Source organism: Haliaeetus leucocephalus, unplaced genomic scaffold (assembly GCF_000737465.1).
Source record: "Haliaeetus leucocephalus isolate CR32 unplaced genomic scaffold, Haliaeetus_leucocephalus-4.0 Scaffold897, whole genome shotgun sequence".
NCBI classification, from domain to species: Eukaryota; Metazoa; Chordata; class Aves; order Accipitriformes; family Accipitridae; genus Haliaeetus; species Haliaeetus leucocephalus.
The window spans coordinates 3672361-3687014 of NW_010973333.1; the positions used below are offsets into that span (position 1 = coordinate 3672361).

At 41.4% G+C, this 14654-nt stretch overlaps 2 protein-coding genes across 4 annotated transcripts in view; one reads left to right on the forward strand and one right to left on the reverse strand.

Annotated features, from left to right (window-relative positions):
• The window catches only part of GTF2F2 (general transcription factor IIF, polypeptide 2, 30kDa), a 90421-nt gene that overhangs the window by 50808 nt on the left and 24959 nt on the right, over window positions 1-14654 (reverse strand). For 2 of the 3 annotated variants that reach the window (XR_775383.1, XM_010583411.1), the window contains exons 6-7: window positions 7027-7147; window positions 6381-6553 (exon numbers count right to left, since the gene is read on the reverse strand). The exons of the other annotated variant lie outside the window; for it this stretch is intronic. Coding sequence is in view for 1 of the 2 variants with exons in the window: in XM_010583411.1 (XP_010581713.1) it covers window positions 6381-6553; window positions 7027-7147 (294 nt within the window). In the remaining variant the exon portion in view is untranslated. The remainder of the gene's footprint in view (window positions 1-6380; window positions 6554-7026; window positions 7148-14654) is intronic. 3 annotated transcript variants of the gene reach the window in all.
• On the forward strand, window positions 7474-8871 carry KCTD4 (potassium channel tetramerization domain containing 4). Its single transcript, XM_010583410.1, has one exon. The coding sequence runs from the start codon at window positions 7635-7637 to the stop codon at window positions 8406-8408; it is 774 nt and encodes a 257-aa protein (XP_010581712.1). The 5' UTR covers window positions 7474-7634; the 3' UTR covers window positions 8409-8871.

The window sequence follows — 14654 nt, forward strand, 5'->3', positions numbered from 1 at the left end:
CTCAAAGCGTCTCCGGCCGTGGTTATGTCTGTGCCACAGCAGGTATAGCTCCGAAGGGACTGTGGTCCAAGGAGAAGTCCACGCTGGAGAAGGTACACCTTGAAGCATCAGTGGCTGTGGGTCAGCCCACGCTGGAGAAGGTACACCTCGAAGCATCTGTGGCTGTGCATGAGGTCACGCCGGAGCACCTCAAAGCGTGTGGCCGTGGATAAGCCCGTGACAGAGCAGGTACACCCCTGGAGGGACTGCAGTTTGGGGCAAGTCCAAGCCAGAGCAGGGGCAACGGGGGGAGTTCATGGCAATGTTAAACCTGACGATCTGGTCCAAAGGGACCAGGGGTGGAGATTGTAACGGAAATACCTTTAAATTGTTGTAACCCATGATTTGAGTTGCATGTTACAGGAATTACTACAGCAGAAACCACCTGAACTAATGGAAGAAAAGCCTCACAAGAAGCAGTGCAAGCGCAGCAGCGAGCTGACCCGAGCTGGCTTTGGTGCCCAGTAACTCCAGGCAACACACCACCTCTCCCGTCCTCAGTGACCACCATAATAGATGGACTAAACGAACTCAGTGGACACTTTGTGGACATTTTCAAGACATTTGACAGGGGTGGTCCATAGACTAAGGGAATGATATCTGTGTATTTTATCAAAGGACAGGAAGGGTGATGGTGGTTAATGAGGCTGTATCGGATAATGTGGTACCTGAGCGTGACATAAGTGGTATGGAATAAGGGGTGGAGAATGCACTGGTTTGGGCTGGGATAGTTATTTTTCTTCATAGTAGTTAGTATGGTGCTATGTTTTGGATTTGTGACCAAACCAGTGTTGATAACACAGGGATATTTTAATTACTGCTGAGCAGTGCTTACCCAGAGCCAAGGCCTTTGCTGCTTCTCCCCCCACCCCACCAGCGAGCAGCCTGGGGGGGCACAAGGAGTTGGAGGGGACACAGCTGGGACAGCTGACCCCAACTGACCCAAGGGAGATCCCACACCATAGGATGTCATGCTCAGCACTAAAAGCTAGGGGAAGAAGGAGGAAGGGGGGGGACATTCAGAGTGATGGCATTTGTCTTCCCAAGTCACCGTTCTGCATGACGGAGCCCTGCTTTGCTGGCGACGGCTGTACACCTGCCTGCCCATGGGAATTAGCGAATGAATTCCTTGTTTTGATTTGCTTGCATGCACAGCTTTTGCTTCACTTATTAAACTGTCTTTCTCTCAGCTGACAAGCTTTCTCACTTTTACCCTTCTGATTCTCTCCCCTGTCCCACCGCAGGGGGAGTGATTGAGCGGCTGTGTGGTGCTTGGTTGCTGGCTGGGATTAAACCACAACAGCTTTTAATGTTCCAGTTGCTTCACAGTACAAGGCTGTCCGCAGTCTCCAAGAACACCACCTTGACCTAAGCTAGTCTGCTGGCAAAGCTCATCCACTGTCCAAAAGCCAAGGCTTAAGTCCCACTTCCCCTGGACCCTCTTGGGGATTTTAACACATCCAGAGAGCCTCGCAGAATAAATCTGCAAAGATGCACGCAAACCTCCGGCTGCAAGACTGTAGCAGGGGAACACATTTTTTACTCCCTTTGCAGCCTAATTAGCTCTCATTCACCAAACTCAAGTTGAGAGACTTGGGTCTGTCTTCACTTATTGCAGGACCAGAGCTGTAATGAAAAGACATCCAAAGTGCTACATGCCTGCCTTGGTATTTCCATAGTCACATCAGCCTAGAAGCCAAAGGATGAATAAGGCATGAAAGTGGCAAATCTCTGTTAAAAATACCTACTCAAAATAAAGCAGACAGTACAAGGTAAATGAATAGGTCTGGAAGACTAGCTAAGACCAATAATTAGAAGGGAAAACAGACATTTTCCCAAGTGTCTTACGCTCTCCGTTGCCCTATGTGGGGTGGCAGATACAAGTACACTGTGAGTGCAGCTCTGGACAGGCTGGTCTACATAACCCATAGCTTCATCATTAGCTGCCAAATGCATGCTCACCCCAACCTCCCCGCCTGAATGCCCCGGTGCCAATTCATAATGGAATCTCAACTGTTGACTTTTTCAGTGAGATGATAGGGAATTATGCTGGGGAGATGCCGATTCCAGCTTCAAATCCTGCTGACAATCACCAGCAAATGAACAGAATGTGGTTAAAACGCTTAAACAGGCACTGGGGAAATTTACTGGAATTGTGCAGATGATGGTCTGATAGGGGCTGGTTTGGGGGTTTTTTTGGGGGGGGGGGGGGGGGGGGAGAAAATAGGGGGGGTAGCCTTGGAGAATTTAATGTGTTAGTTTTCTAGTCTGACTGCACCCGGCTCCAATTTCCAGCCTCTGGGTCTTGTTAGAGCATTGACTGCTAAGTTGAAGAGCCTGCTATGAAAGCATTTCTGCCCATCCAAGCACTTATGTACTCTCCACCTTTATCAAGCCTAATAAAAATAAACCATGTTTTCTTGAATCTTCCATTACGCCTATTTTTCAGCTTCTTAATCGTTCTTATTGACCTGAGAAAGTTGAGTTCATGAACGTCTCTCCTGAGACATTGTCTCTCACAGCCAGACTGGACAGCATGTGGGACAGGATCTGGAGTTTACCAGCTCCTGCTCTTTATGAGCGGTGCCAGGGAAGGAGGAGATGAAGAGCTGCCTCAAGACGTACGATTCCCGAGCAGCAGAAAAAAGTGGAAGAAAGTGCAGCAAGGACAGACGACGGGCACGTGTGCCTTCAGCTCCTCAGCAGGTAGCAGCTGGGCTGTTGCTTCCCAGCATCCAAGCTGGAAGTCCCAGTATTTCCCGCTGCCCACTTATACCTCTGTGCAGCTTCCCAGGCTATTGCATGTGACAGCCGGACAAGGAGCAGCCCCCTCCTACACTAGACCTCGGCTCTGCCGCTCTCCCAGACCAGAGGCATTCTGTGGCACCTCTCTTCCATGCAAAGGGCAGCCTCAAAGCTAGCGCCCTTCTCGGACCACCCTTCCCTGGTAGCTACGCAGCTAGAGAATAGGATTGCCCCATCTTCACTTGGCATTCCCTTATTAGGCATCCAAAGAGACACACTACATTTTTCTACTGACCACCGCACAGGACTACGACCTCATGTTCAGTTGTCAATGACGCATTACACATAGGAGTAACCTTCCTGCAAACATATGTACAACAAACCCCACCTACAGTGTATTCCTGGGCATATAAACTTCATATTGGTCATATTAAAATGTTATCCTAACCAACTATCCAAATGGTTCTGCATCAGCAATGTATCTCCTTATTGATTACATTCACAGTCTGTATCATCTCCAAACTTCATCAGTAACTATCTCCTCCTTGATCACTGACTAAAAATAAATAGGACCAAGAACCAAAACACAGCAACATTTTAGTGATAATTCTCTGCTTCCCGTTTGCCAGTTTGAAGCCGGCAGATAATTTTTGTATAGTTAAATGAAACGGAAACTAATACAGTACATAGTACGAACACTAATTCAAAATAACAAATGAGACATACTCCAAGATTTAACAGAAGAAAGCATCACCTGCTTTGCTGAACAAATTGTAACCAAAAAAGAGAAAAGACTTTGGCACAATCCATTTTCCCTCCACCCACATTGATTAGTATTATATTACTCTCCCTTAATTTTTAACTGATTGACTTCCAAGTCAGATGTATTGTTTTTCGTACAGTCCCCTTTCGTTTTTAAATACCTGGGCCATCCAATTCACCTTTCAAATACGGGCACATCATTTGCTTTTTCAGTCTTGTAGAAATGCAGTGCTCAAAAAGTATTAAAAATATCAACAGCAACTGTTGTTAGAGTTTCTCAGACAGCTCTTTTAAAACTCTTGAATGCAAATTGTTCAGACTTGCTGATTTGAAAATCTTCAATTTTAATGAGTGTGTAGAGCTTGTCTTCAATAGCTGTTAATCAACATCCTGGAGTTGTTACTGGAATGAGAATGTCTCTGCTATCAACACTGTGAGATAGTAGCTATTGAGTGGTTTAATTGTCCAACAACCTGGCCAATTTTCTGTGTTATGACATTAAATGACTAGCAAATTGCCTCGATAACCCAAACAGATTTCATTAGCATGGCCTCCTAATACACTTAAAAAATTCTCTACCTCTTAAAGCTGGTATTTCTCCTCATAGCCTTTTGTACTGTAATAAATAAAAGTAGCTGTTTTCTGTAACCCAGGTCATTTTCACCAACAGCAGACTCTCAGTGAAGCTGATGCTGTTTGGACACATGAGTAAGCTGAACCATTGGTAAAGCACCAACTTCCCTGCGGTGTGCTCTAGTCCCAAATCGTCAGCTCCATGGCGTGCTCAAGCTTCCAAGACCAGGAGGTTCAGGAGAAGGATGGAAGCTGAGGAGGAGTGAGGTTATCTTCCAAAAGGAAACATGTAGGACAGAACGAGGGGCAGATGCCTAGCCCCCTCCTCCTTGGATTTGTGTTCCTGTGTAGCTGACAGGCACCAGCACTGCATTTTCACTGTCTCCAGGATGGCTCGTCTGACCAAGAAGAAACTGAAAAGCTGTGGATTGCCCTCCTGGCGCAGCCCAAAGGGAGAGTAACTTGGAAATGGAGTAGTACTACTACAGCCACTCTTACGTGTGTGCAAGAGTGCTCAGTATATTTTCTGACTTAATCTGGAACCAAGCCAATATCCTTTCAATTGCTGGATTCCAGCGCCACTCCTTACTTGAATGGCCAATCCCAGCATACAGGCAACACTAAGAATTTGTGAAGCAGCAGTCACTTCAGGACTGCTAGCTACCAACATCTGCAAGCAGGATACTTCAGCTGGATGGGGCAGAAACAGACAGTTCGCTCACGGCATGGGAGAGCACACGGTAGCAAGTTGCTCTGTCTCAATCCAAGTGGGAAGCAAGAAGATCCGGGATGCACGGGGCACATCTCAGCTATCACACGCCTGGTGCACAACACAAAGACGCTCAGAGCACCAGAACGGTCAAAGTCTCTGATCTGATTGCAAGAAATACTTGCACACCTTTACCAAAATTAACTTTCGGGTGATCTTTCAGTACGTGGACAAAAGGACAGAAAAACAGAAATCCAGTTCCTCTAGGCATAGCTCCACCTTCAGAAAACAGCGAGCTATATAAAACCACCCCACTAAAACTACATGAGCTGCAATACCATATGTATCACCAAGTGCACAGGAAGAACGAGGGCTCTTTGGAAAAGTTGTCTCGTAGTACGGCACAGAAAGTGGAAAATTTTCACAAAGATGTGCCAGGCTTTAATTTTGTGTTACAGATGACTGTCAGCTGCAGCGAAGTAAAGTTACATGCGTTTGTGGTGATGAAAATTTTACAGCAGCTCTACATTTTTCAAGTCTCAAAAGTTTAAATGTAAATATTCATGATCTCCACAGAGTATATTTTCCACATCAAATCGATTTTGAATATTTTATCATACAAACCACTAAAATGACTTTGCACGATATTTCAAAGAATACTTACTTGTTCACAAAAGTGGAAAATTTCAACTGCAAGTGTTAGAACATTGAGAAGACGATGAGCATGAAAAACTAGGTGAGCAGATACTGTTCTGTAACTGCTGTCTCTTAAAATGTAGACAGCTTAGCTGGCCATGAAAAATTTCATCTCTTTTACAAATCCCAGCTCTCCTTGGAAATCCCTACTTACTTGTGCCAGGACATTCCTAGTGCAGCTTCAAAGTATTCCAAGGTCACTGTGTAAGATGAAAGCACCACAAAAATCATTCTCTTAGGGTTTAACAGCCACTAAGATGGTTCAACACTGTAGCTAAGCACGACCTAAGTACATTAACTGGATTTTCCATCACTTGAAGAGAAACTAAATTTGAATGGATGTTTCCTGTAATGGCAAAAAAAAAAATCATATTTGAAAGTAATTGGCTCTTTCATTTTCTCAACTATTCACTCAATAATTGTGAAAGGAGTTAATTTTGAAAAAAGTCCAAATGTTTAAAAATTAGAAACTGATTGAAATCGCTTTGACTGAAGTTATGCTAAACATATCAATGGCATCAAAGAGTTAAAATGAAAACCATGACTAAATCCTGATAAATCAAATCTAATGAATAATATCTGCTTAATATATCACATACAGCAGCAGAAAAATTTAGCATATCAGTGCTAGGGTTACACTGGCAAGGAGAATAGCGAGTAAAAAGGAGTGCATTTATTCCTACTAGATTCAGTTATCAATTAATAAAATATTATAGTGATGATGCTACAGTATCAATAAACAGCCTTAGAGACAGTGGGAGCAGTAGGAATAAAATATTTAGAAATAGCACAGAAGAATTGACAGAAGAATAATCTGACTTTTCACTGCTAATCGGGCAAAGCTGGAGACATCTACCTGTAAAATGAAAAACACATCTTGAAAAAGATGGGACCTCCTCTCTGGGTCCAGCCCAAGGTAAGCGTTCGCTCCCGCCGGTGCTGGGGAATGCATGCTGCGGCTCCCTCCGCTCCCCAAGGAAACACACACAGAGATAGATGCGTGGCGAGCTTTCCCTTTCCTGCTCCAAGCTGCAAATGTTTAAAGGGGAAACCTTTTTCTAAGAGCCTCCAAGCACAGATTCATGGAGAGAAGACAGCCATTTGATTCAAGCGTGCTCTGCCGATGTTTCCCCCCCCTTGCCATACTCAAGTGTTGCTAAGCTGTAATGTTATGTGATGCTCAAAGCTATCTGTAGGCACACTAACCCTTTGTTCTGCAGGGCAGCTGAGTTGTTTCCATCGAGAAAGAACAAACTGATGCCAGACAGCTTTGGTGACTTGAAAAACATCACCGATATAAATAGTAAATCCCCCCCTCTAAAATAGTTTTTGTCTATGGCACAGAGAAAGGCAAAAAGTGACACCGAATCAGGCTGTAGTTCTTGTGTTGGTGCGGATGCTCCCATCGACCGCAAATGGAAGCTTTCACCACAAACTTAAAGCAGTCAGAGCATCCAGCCCTCAGCACTGCTTCCAGCTTATCTCCGGTGAAAACATCTTACCACTGCACACGTGTCCGATAAATGAGGAATATGTATGCGCATACGCTCCACGGACGACACCCCCCTTGTACAGACAAGAACACCTTTCCTTTCAGTGTCGTCCTGCTGTATGCATCAGGTACTGTAATCGGTACCAAAAACATGTGAAAAGACGCTTTGTGAAAATTAAAATCCTTGAAACATAAATGAAGCTATCTGTTTAACACCATAGGTACTAAACACGATTTGGCCAGCTGATACTACGTATACATCTTAAAGTATTAAAAATAAGGTGTCATTTAGAATAGTAGTATGCATTACTGTGAATAACGCCCAAACTATGTAAACTTCCTAGACTTAGAGGAAAGAAAGAGACAGTTGCTATACCCTTCTTCCCTTATACAGTTAAATGCAAATTCTCCTTTACAGTCATATTCCTGATATCTCCCTGCATACACAGCTGATACGCCACCTACTGCAAACCCGAGCTGACAGTCGGAGCAATGCTAGCAGCATTTCCATTCCAACATCGTGCCGGAGCTGAATAAAGGTGCTTTTTCAAAAAAAAATCTCTTTGCAAGCTGAGAAGAATAAAGCAAGATAGCTGGCTTTTTGTCCTAGCTTTGATAATGGAGAGAAAAATAAACAGAAGAGAAAAGGAATGCGAAGAAAAACACAGCAACTCTGAAGGCTCTGAGCAAGACAAGGACTATAAAACGTCTCTGATTACTCTGAATGTTGGTGGCTATCTATATATCACACAAAAACAGACACTAACCAAGTATCCAGACTCTTTTCTGGAAGGGATCATAAATGGAAAAATAATGTGCCCATTCGATGCAGATGGTCATTACTTCATAGACAGAGATGGACTGCTTTTCAGACACATTCTCAACTTCCTACGAAATGGAGAACTTCTTCTACCAGAAGGGTTTCGAGAAAATCAACTTTTGGCACAAGAAGCAGATTTTTTCCAGCTTAAGGTACTCTCGGACGCAGTGAAATCGAGGTGGGAGAAGGAACAGCTAGCATCTCGAGAGACTACTTTCCTGGAAATCACTGACAGCCACGACCGTTCTCAAGGACTTAGAATCTTTTGCAATGCTCCTGATTTCATTGCAAAAATAAAATCCAGAATTGTACTGGTGTCCAAAAGCAGGCTGGATGGATTTCCGGAGGAGTTTTCAGTATCTTCAAATATTATTCAATTCAAGTACTTCATAAAGTCTGAAAACGGTACACGACTGGTACTGAAGGAGGACAACACCTTTGTCTGCACCCTGGAAACTCTTAAGTTTGAGGCTATAATGATGGCTTTAAAATGTGGATTTAGACTGCTGACCAGTCTGGATTGTTCAAAAGGGTCAATTGTTCACAGTGATGCACTTCATTTTATCAAGTGATCACAAAAGCAAAGGAAATGAGCATGCAGCCAGTAAATCTCCTTGACCTGCAGCCTCCTGGCATCACAAATAATTATCTATCTTACTAGCCTTGTACCACAGAGCTCGACTGCTAATCAATTGATGTGAGCTAATGGTATGTAAGTCTCATAATGACATCCATCTCTGGCTTACTTAAGCTGAATGAAAATTTTATGCCTGAATTTAATAAATTATCTGCTAAACATCGTAAACACAGATTGAATGCTTTATGCTCTTTGTAATATATGTTTTCTCGATGCTGTCTTTCGACCAGAGAGTCTAGCTGAATTTTTGTGTACTTGTATGACTAACATGCATACACCTAACTGCTCTGCTGAACAGCAGTGAGAGTATTTTCATACAATAAGCAGGCTTAAAATATGTTTTGCTTATAACCCATTCAGAATGGATTTTAACTGGAATAAATGATTTTGAATGCTCATTAGTGTTTATGCTAATCTATTATACTGAATTTGCAAAAAATGAGATTGCAAAAGGGTTTAAAATCAACCAACTTGATTTTAAAGTTAAATGATTTCTCAACTCACTTAAAAACCAAATTTATAGCTGTGTGACTACATTAGTAACAATTGCCAAAACCACGTAAACCAACCAAGTAATGCTGGGGGGATTAGTTCTATTACAGCAAAGGAGTTGAATCTGCACAGCATGTTAAATTTTCTAATTATATATACACATATGAAATGGATAATAAAAACATTTGATATAAAGTTTCATGTAACGGGTTTCCAGTAATGACATCCTTCAACATCAAAGTCACTATTTCCTACTAATCACTTGTGCCCATAAGGACAGGGAATTAACAGAGCCCTTGCTTTGCACAATGGCTTACTAAAAGCAACTAGTACTATTAGTTTTGAATAGACCACCTGCTGGCATTTAAGATGCATCACTCTAAGAAACAGAATAAACACCTTTCTCCTCATCTCTGCTATTTATCAAATCTTTTCATTTATATGTTAAACAAAGCTTTAATAGCTTCTGTGGAACAACTGTAACTAATTTAACCACAAGCATTACAAACCAGTCACTCCGCAAAAGCGGACTGAAAAATCATCACAAAAGGCAAAAGGAAGCCGTACTAACTCTAAGTTTACGCTTTGTCCATCATTGAACCCAACCATCATTCACAGGTTGTATGAACCCAGAATTCAAGTAAAATGCTATTAAAGAAAGAAAAAACAACCAAGTTATTTCTCAACTTTCCCAAAACATCAATTTTATATAGAAAAAAATACTAAGAATGTCAACAAAATGCAGTATAACCCATACTAGAAGTAACAACCAAGGAAAACAGCTAACACAAGACAGGCTGAGAACAGTTTTCTTTTGGATTTTAGAGGGAACAAATCCATCCTTAGTAGTAGTGACTGGGAATGCAAATGCAAGGTCCACTTACCCTTCAACATGAAATGATATTTCACCTGTAATATACAATAGGTGTTGTTAACTAGGTCCCTCACCAGAGATGAATTGAGAGGGACTCTACAGCTCCAGAGCAGGCAGCAGTGATTGAAACATATTCTAATATGATTTTATCAAATGGGGAAATCCAACCTTTCCAGAATACTCCCTCAGAATGAGCCCACTGTCTAGAAACGACAAACTTTTCTATCAAGTCCCCATGTTAGAGGCTTACAGATCATAAAAGATGTGGTTCTAAGCGGAACTCCTCCAAACTGAACTGATTAAAAATCAGATAACTCCACATTTCAGGCATACAAGCTGAAGAACTGTTCATGTAACTCAAAACTGCTCTGAGTTTGTCAAAATGCATTAACTATCTACAAACAAAAGATATATAGTAAAATACAATTCTTTACATACACCGTCACTGTGTGTCATCCTGCCCCCCGCCAAGTTATCTTCAAATTTCTATCTTCAGAAAAAATCCTCATTAACCACTAATCTTGTGCATACAAGAATCTGTAGGACTTCTGTGAAAAGTAAATGTGAAAGCTCCCCCAAAAGAAATCCAAAATCCTGATCTTCTAGAACAAGAACTAGAAACACCATCACACAGAACAATTACAAGAAAAGCCCTTTGTGGACACAATTCTCTACATGAGCAAGAAAAAATGACAAGACAATCTAAAAAAGCTCCATAACTAATCTGCAAGTTTTAAAGCAGCATGCTCTCAGTGCTGTCAAACACACAGCCTGTATAAGCACGAAGTCTAGAGGAGGCCGTTGCTCCTAGATGTCAAATCATCCATTTTCACTTAAACGCTTTTGACTATAACCTTCACTTGTAATGGCTCTTTGAGATTTAAAATGTCATTGCCATCGAAAAGAAAAAATAGCAAAAATCAATTTTGATTTCAAACAATTCATATACTTATATGTTAATTAAAATATACCGTGTTTGCTTGCCTTTCAGTTGGGCTCTTAGGATGCCCAGTATCAAGAAAATATTAGCACTTCAGTATCAGAAAGCAGTACCAGTTTTTCATCATAGCATGACCTTACTCATGAAAAAGCAGTAGAGAATTTGATGGTTCTGCATTTATTACGGAAAATACTTTTGGAATATAAGCTATTCACAAGCTGGTAATCACAAGTAAAATTCAAACCATCTGAAATATCTTCTAAGAATAGTCTCCTGCTATTCTTAAAAGATTTACTGGAAAGCTTTTATTTGGCAGGCCTTTGGTTCAGAGTACCTACTTTCCTCTTTACCTACATAAAAGAAAGAGCACTTGAAACTCCTTTTTTTATTTAAAGTGAAAAATGTTCATCTCTAATCATTAGTAAAAATAAATACTTTTAAAATTTAAAACTCAATGATTCATTACATTAAGCATTTTCCACTGCAATTTATTTTTTTTTATTTCTGTGTAAATAGCACTTGACATCTATGGCATACATGTAAAGTCATTTGCTGTAACACTAACTTCAATCTTGTCATCTCTCCCCATTTTCATGAGCTCTCATGCATTTCTACAAGTGTCAGGGATTGAAATTTTTATGTGCCATCTCTGATCAAAGGCACATCACTCAGCTGTTTGATTCACATAGCAGAAACAGAAGGAAGATGAGGGTGTCAAAATCATTCTCTTCCCTGTTCACATTGAACAAATCCACAACTACATTGAATCACACCATATCAGCTACAATCAAGATGCTTCAAACTAGTTATAAACCGGAACAATTTTTCAAACCAGGGTGAGGGAGTGTCTTGCTTTGGTATATGAACAAAATGACCACGTAAAACTTCCATACTGTGCATAACGTTTCCTTTTTACTCCATAAATATGTTCAGTATAACATAAATATATTTTCCGTATGGTCAGTCACTCAGGTAGATGCTTCAACATGAATCACATGTAGGCTGTGCCAGAACAGGTACCAAGTTATACATGAGTTACCTTTTCTATCTTCTCTTTAAGGTTGGAAATTGCATATTTAATACTACTATGACAATGACAAAGCTGCAAAATCAAGCGCTTAAGTCAGAAATACTAACAGTTGTTCTAACATTACTTTGAATATGATGTGCATGCAAAGTATTTCTATTCATCTTTCTCTCATTAAGAGCTGGATCACAATGAACTTATTGGAACAGTCTTACAAATATCAGGAAGGAACAACAATTTCCATAATTTCTCTGACGATCTTCAATTGTTTGGGAAAGAACCTCCCCCCCCGTTCCCCAAGGAGTCACTTAACCTGCTCCCACGCAGGTCGGCTCCTCTTGCCTCCCTGCCCATCTTCTCGGGTGAGAAAAAAGGACCACCACACAGACAACTCAGAAGGGAGAGAGGGAGCTGAAGGCAGGACTGACCCCCATACACTAAAAAAAGACTATCCCCACCCCTGTAAGTTCCCTGAATGACTGCTCATGAAAGAGCAGTGCCAAGTGGACCAAAATACCCATCGTATTCCATTGTATTCCACACTCGTATGCCCAGCTTTTCCACTGGCGGAGAAGCCAACGGCTCTTCTATCACGCTTGGCAGTACACTGGCACAGTTATCACCTATTTGGTTTTTTTTCCTACGTAAGGACAAAACATAATAGTGGCTGCACTATGTCAGACTAAGGTCTATCTAGCCCAGTGTCCCCTGGCGACTGTGAACTCTTTCCATCCCCTGATTCTCCACATCTCTGGGTAGAATCCGCATTTTTGATCCTTTGACCCTCACATCCTTCCCCTTATCTCGTCTTCGTCCCACATCACACAACTACTTTTCGTTTTTCTTTCACCGTACCCCTCCCTTTCACCAGGAGGGCTGTGGGGCTCTGTGAGGGTTGGGCAGCAGCCTGACTCAAGAGGAGAAATCAGTAAAGACAGTGGCCAAAAGCAGATGCCTAGGAAAAAATGTAAAAACCAGAAAATACCATACACGACGATGCTCCCTTGAAGTATTCTCTCAGTCTCCAGCCACTTACTGCCCAATGACTTCTAGGGCCAGATGTGGTTTCTTGGAGGTAGCCTTGATGTTGTGAAACACGCAGGCTGGGCAACAACGTCAAATTACAGCTCCAACTCCGCACCTTCAGTACCTGCTCACCCACTGACCAGTGTTTCACAGCACCGTAACTGCACTATTGACATTTTGACATATTGACTCATGCCTTATTTTTAATTGTGTTTTTGCATTTGTACCTATTACACCTGTGTACGTGGCAATTGGTCACTTCTTTTCTACAGAAATTAATATTTCTTTAGATCCTAAAGGGGAAAAAAATTTACATCATTATTTGCACCAATCAGTGGCATTGTTATTTTCACCTCTTACTTAAAATCATTACAAGGTTTCCATTCAGGAAGATGGGAACAGCTTAAGAAAATTATCTTCCTCCTTGTCTCCCTACTAGTATACAAGTAGAATAAGGGCAGGCAACAAATATCACAATTTAATAACAGCAGTGCCTCATCCATGAATTTATTTGTGTAGAAGGGTCATGTTGCCCTAATTCTGTTGACTAATGAATCAGGATTGGGGATGAAAGGGACGAGTTAATTTGGGTCTATGACAAAATAAATATTATTTTCTTAGGCTAGAATTATTTCATCTTTGCTAGATAAGTATTGTCTAACCCTAATTTTGTCTCCTGTCCTGCAACACAGAGCAGAAATTCTTAGATTGACAGAAAAGTGACTACTAGTTAAATAACTAAAAGTATTTTCATTTGGAGATATAGGTTTGCATAATTTACTAGGCTGAAACAAAAGCAATCAATAAGGCACAGGAAATTTAAGATCAGAAAATTAATGTTATGGTTTTTAATTACTTTTGAAATAGACATTCTGTAAGTCCTATGCACCAGTATATCACACAGAACATTCTCTCAAAACACTGCCTCTGTAAATCATCATCATTCACAATAAAATGCCAGAAAACGAGAAGCACGGCAAGGACTGGGGAAGGTAGGAGGGAGATGTATGATGATACCTGAGGAATACGGATGAGCAAGCACTCAGAATAAGAAAGGACAGTTTCCTTTCTTTCTGAAAGAAATTGCATAATATCCTATAGAACTAGACAGTTGATTTCTTTTCCTAAAAATGTGCGTAGTAGGAGTACCACACACAGCTAAAGCAACAGTCTCCCAAAAAGCTGTTTCTGTCTGCGCTGGTAACAGTTTAACATCATTGCCATTATCATTTAACACCATGTTTGTTCATTTTAAGCTTCAGAAAAGAATACTGTTCTGTTGCTTCAGAAACAAAAATGTTCACAAAACTGGTATAGTAATTATAGCTGTAAACAGCAGCTACTCATTTAAAACCCTGTTAGGCATGATGACATGCAAGTTCAACATGTTAAGGTTTCAAAACCAAGCAGTTAGAAGGTGACTGTTAAAAGTCAAGCCATTCTGAAGGTCTGTAAACTTCTCCTGAGAATGCCAAAAACGACTATAGCATTGCCTTGTTTACTGGTGTCGTGACTTTTGCGGCTACAACCTCAGTTTATAGAGTTCATGAAACCCACAATCTTTCCAGACATTAAAGAGGGATTCCACTAGTCCCACCCCAAGTTCAAGTTACCTGAAAACTAGATCACTACGCTTTTCCAGGCTACATCTTTTTTGCCTTTGACAGCACCTCATCCCAAGCTCTCAACAGCAGCTTTGTTCCAGGTATGGAAAGCCTGGCCAAAAGGAGTTGGCAGGTTTTCTTGCTCACATCTCCCGAAGGGAGATTCGGTGTCCTGTGTGTAAGGGGATGCCGCTCCACTAGCTGCAGGAGCACACCGA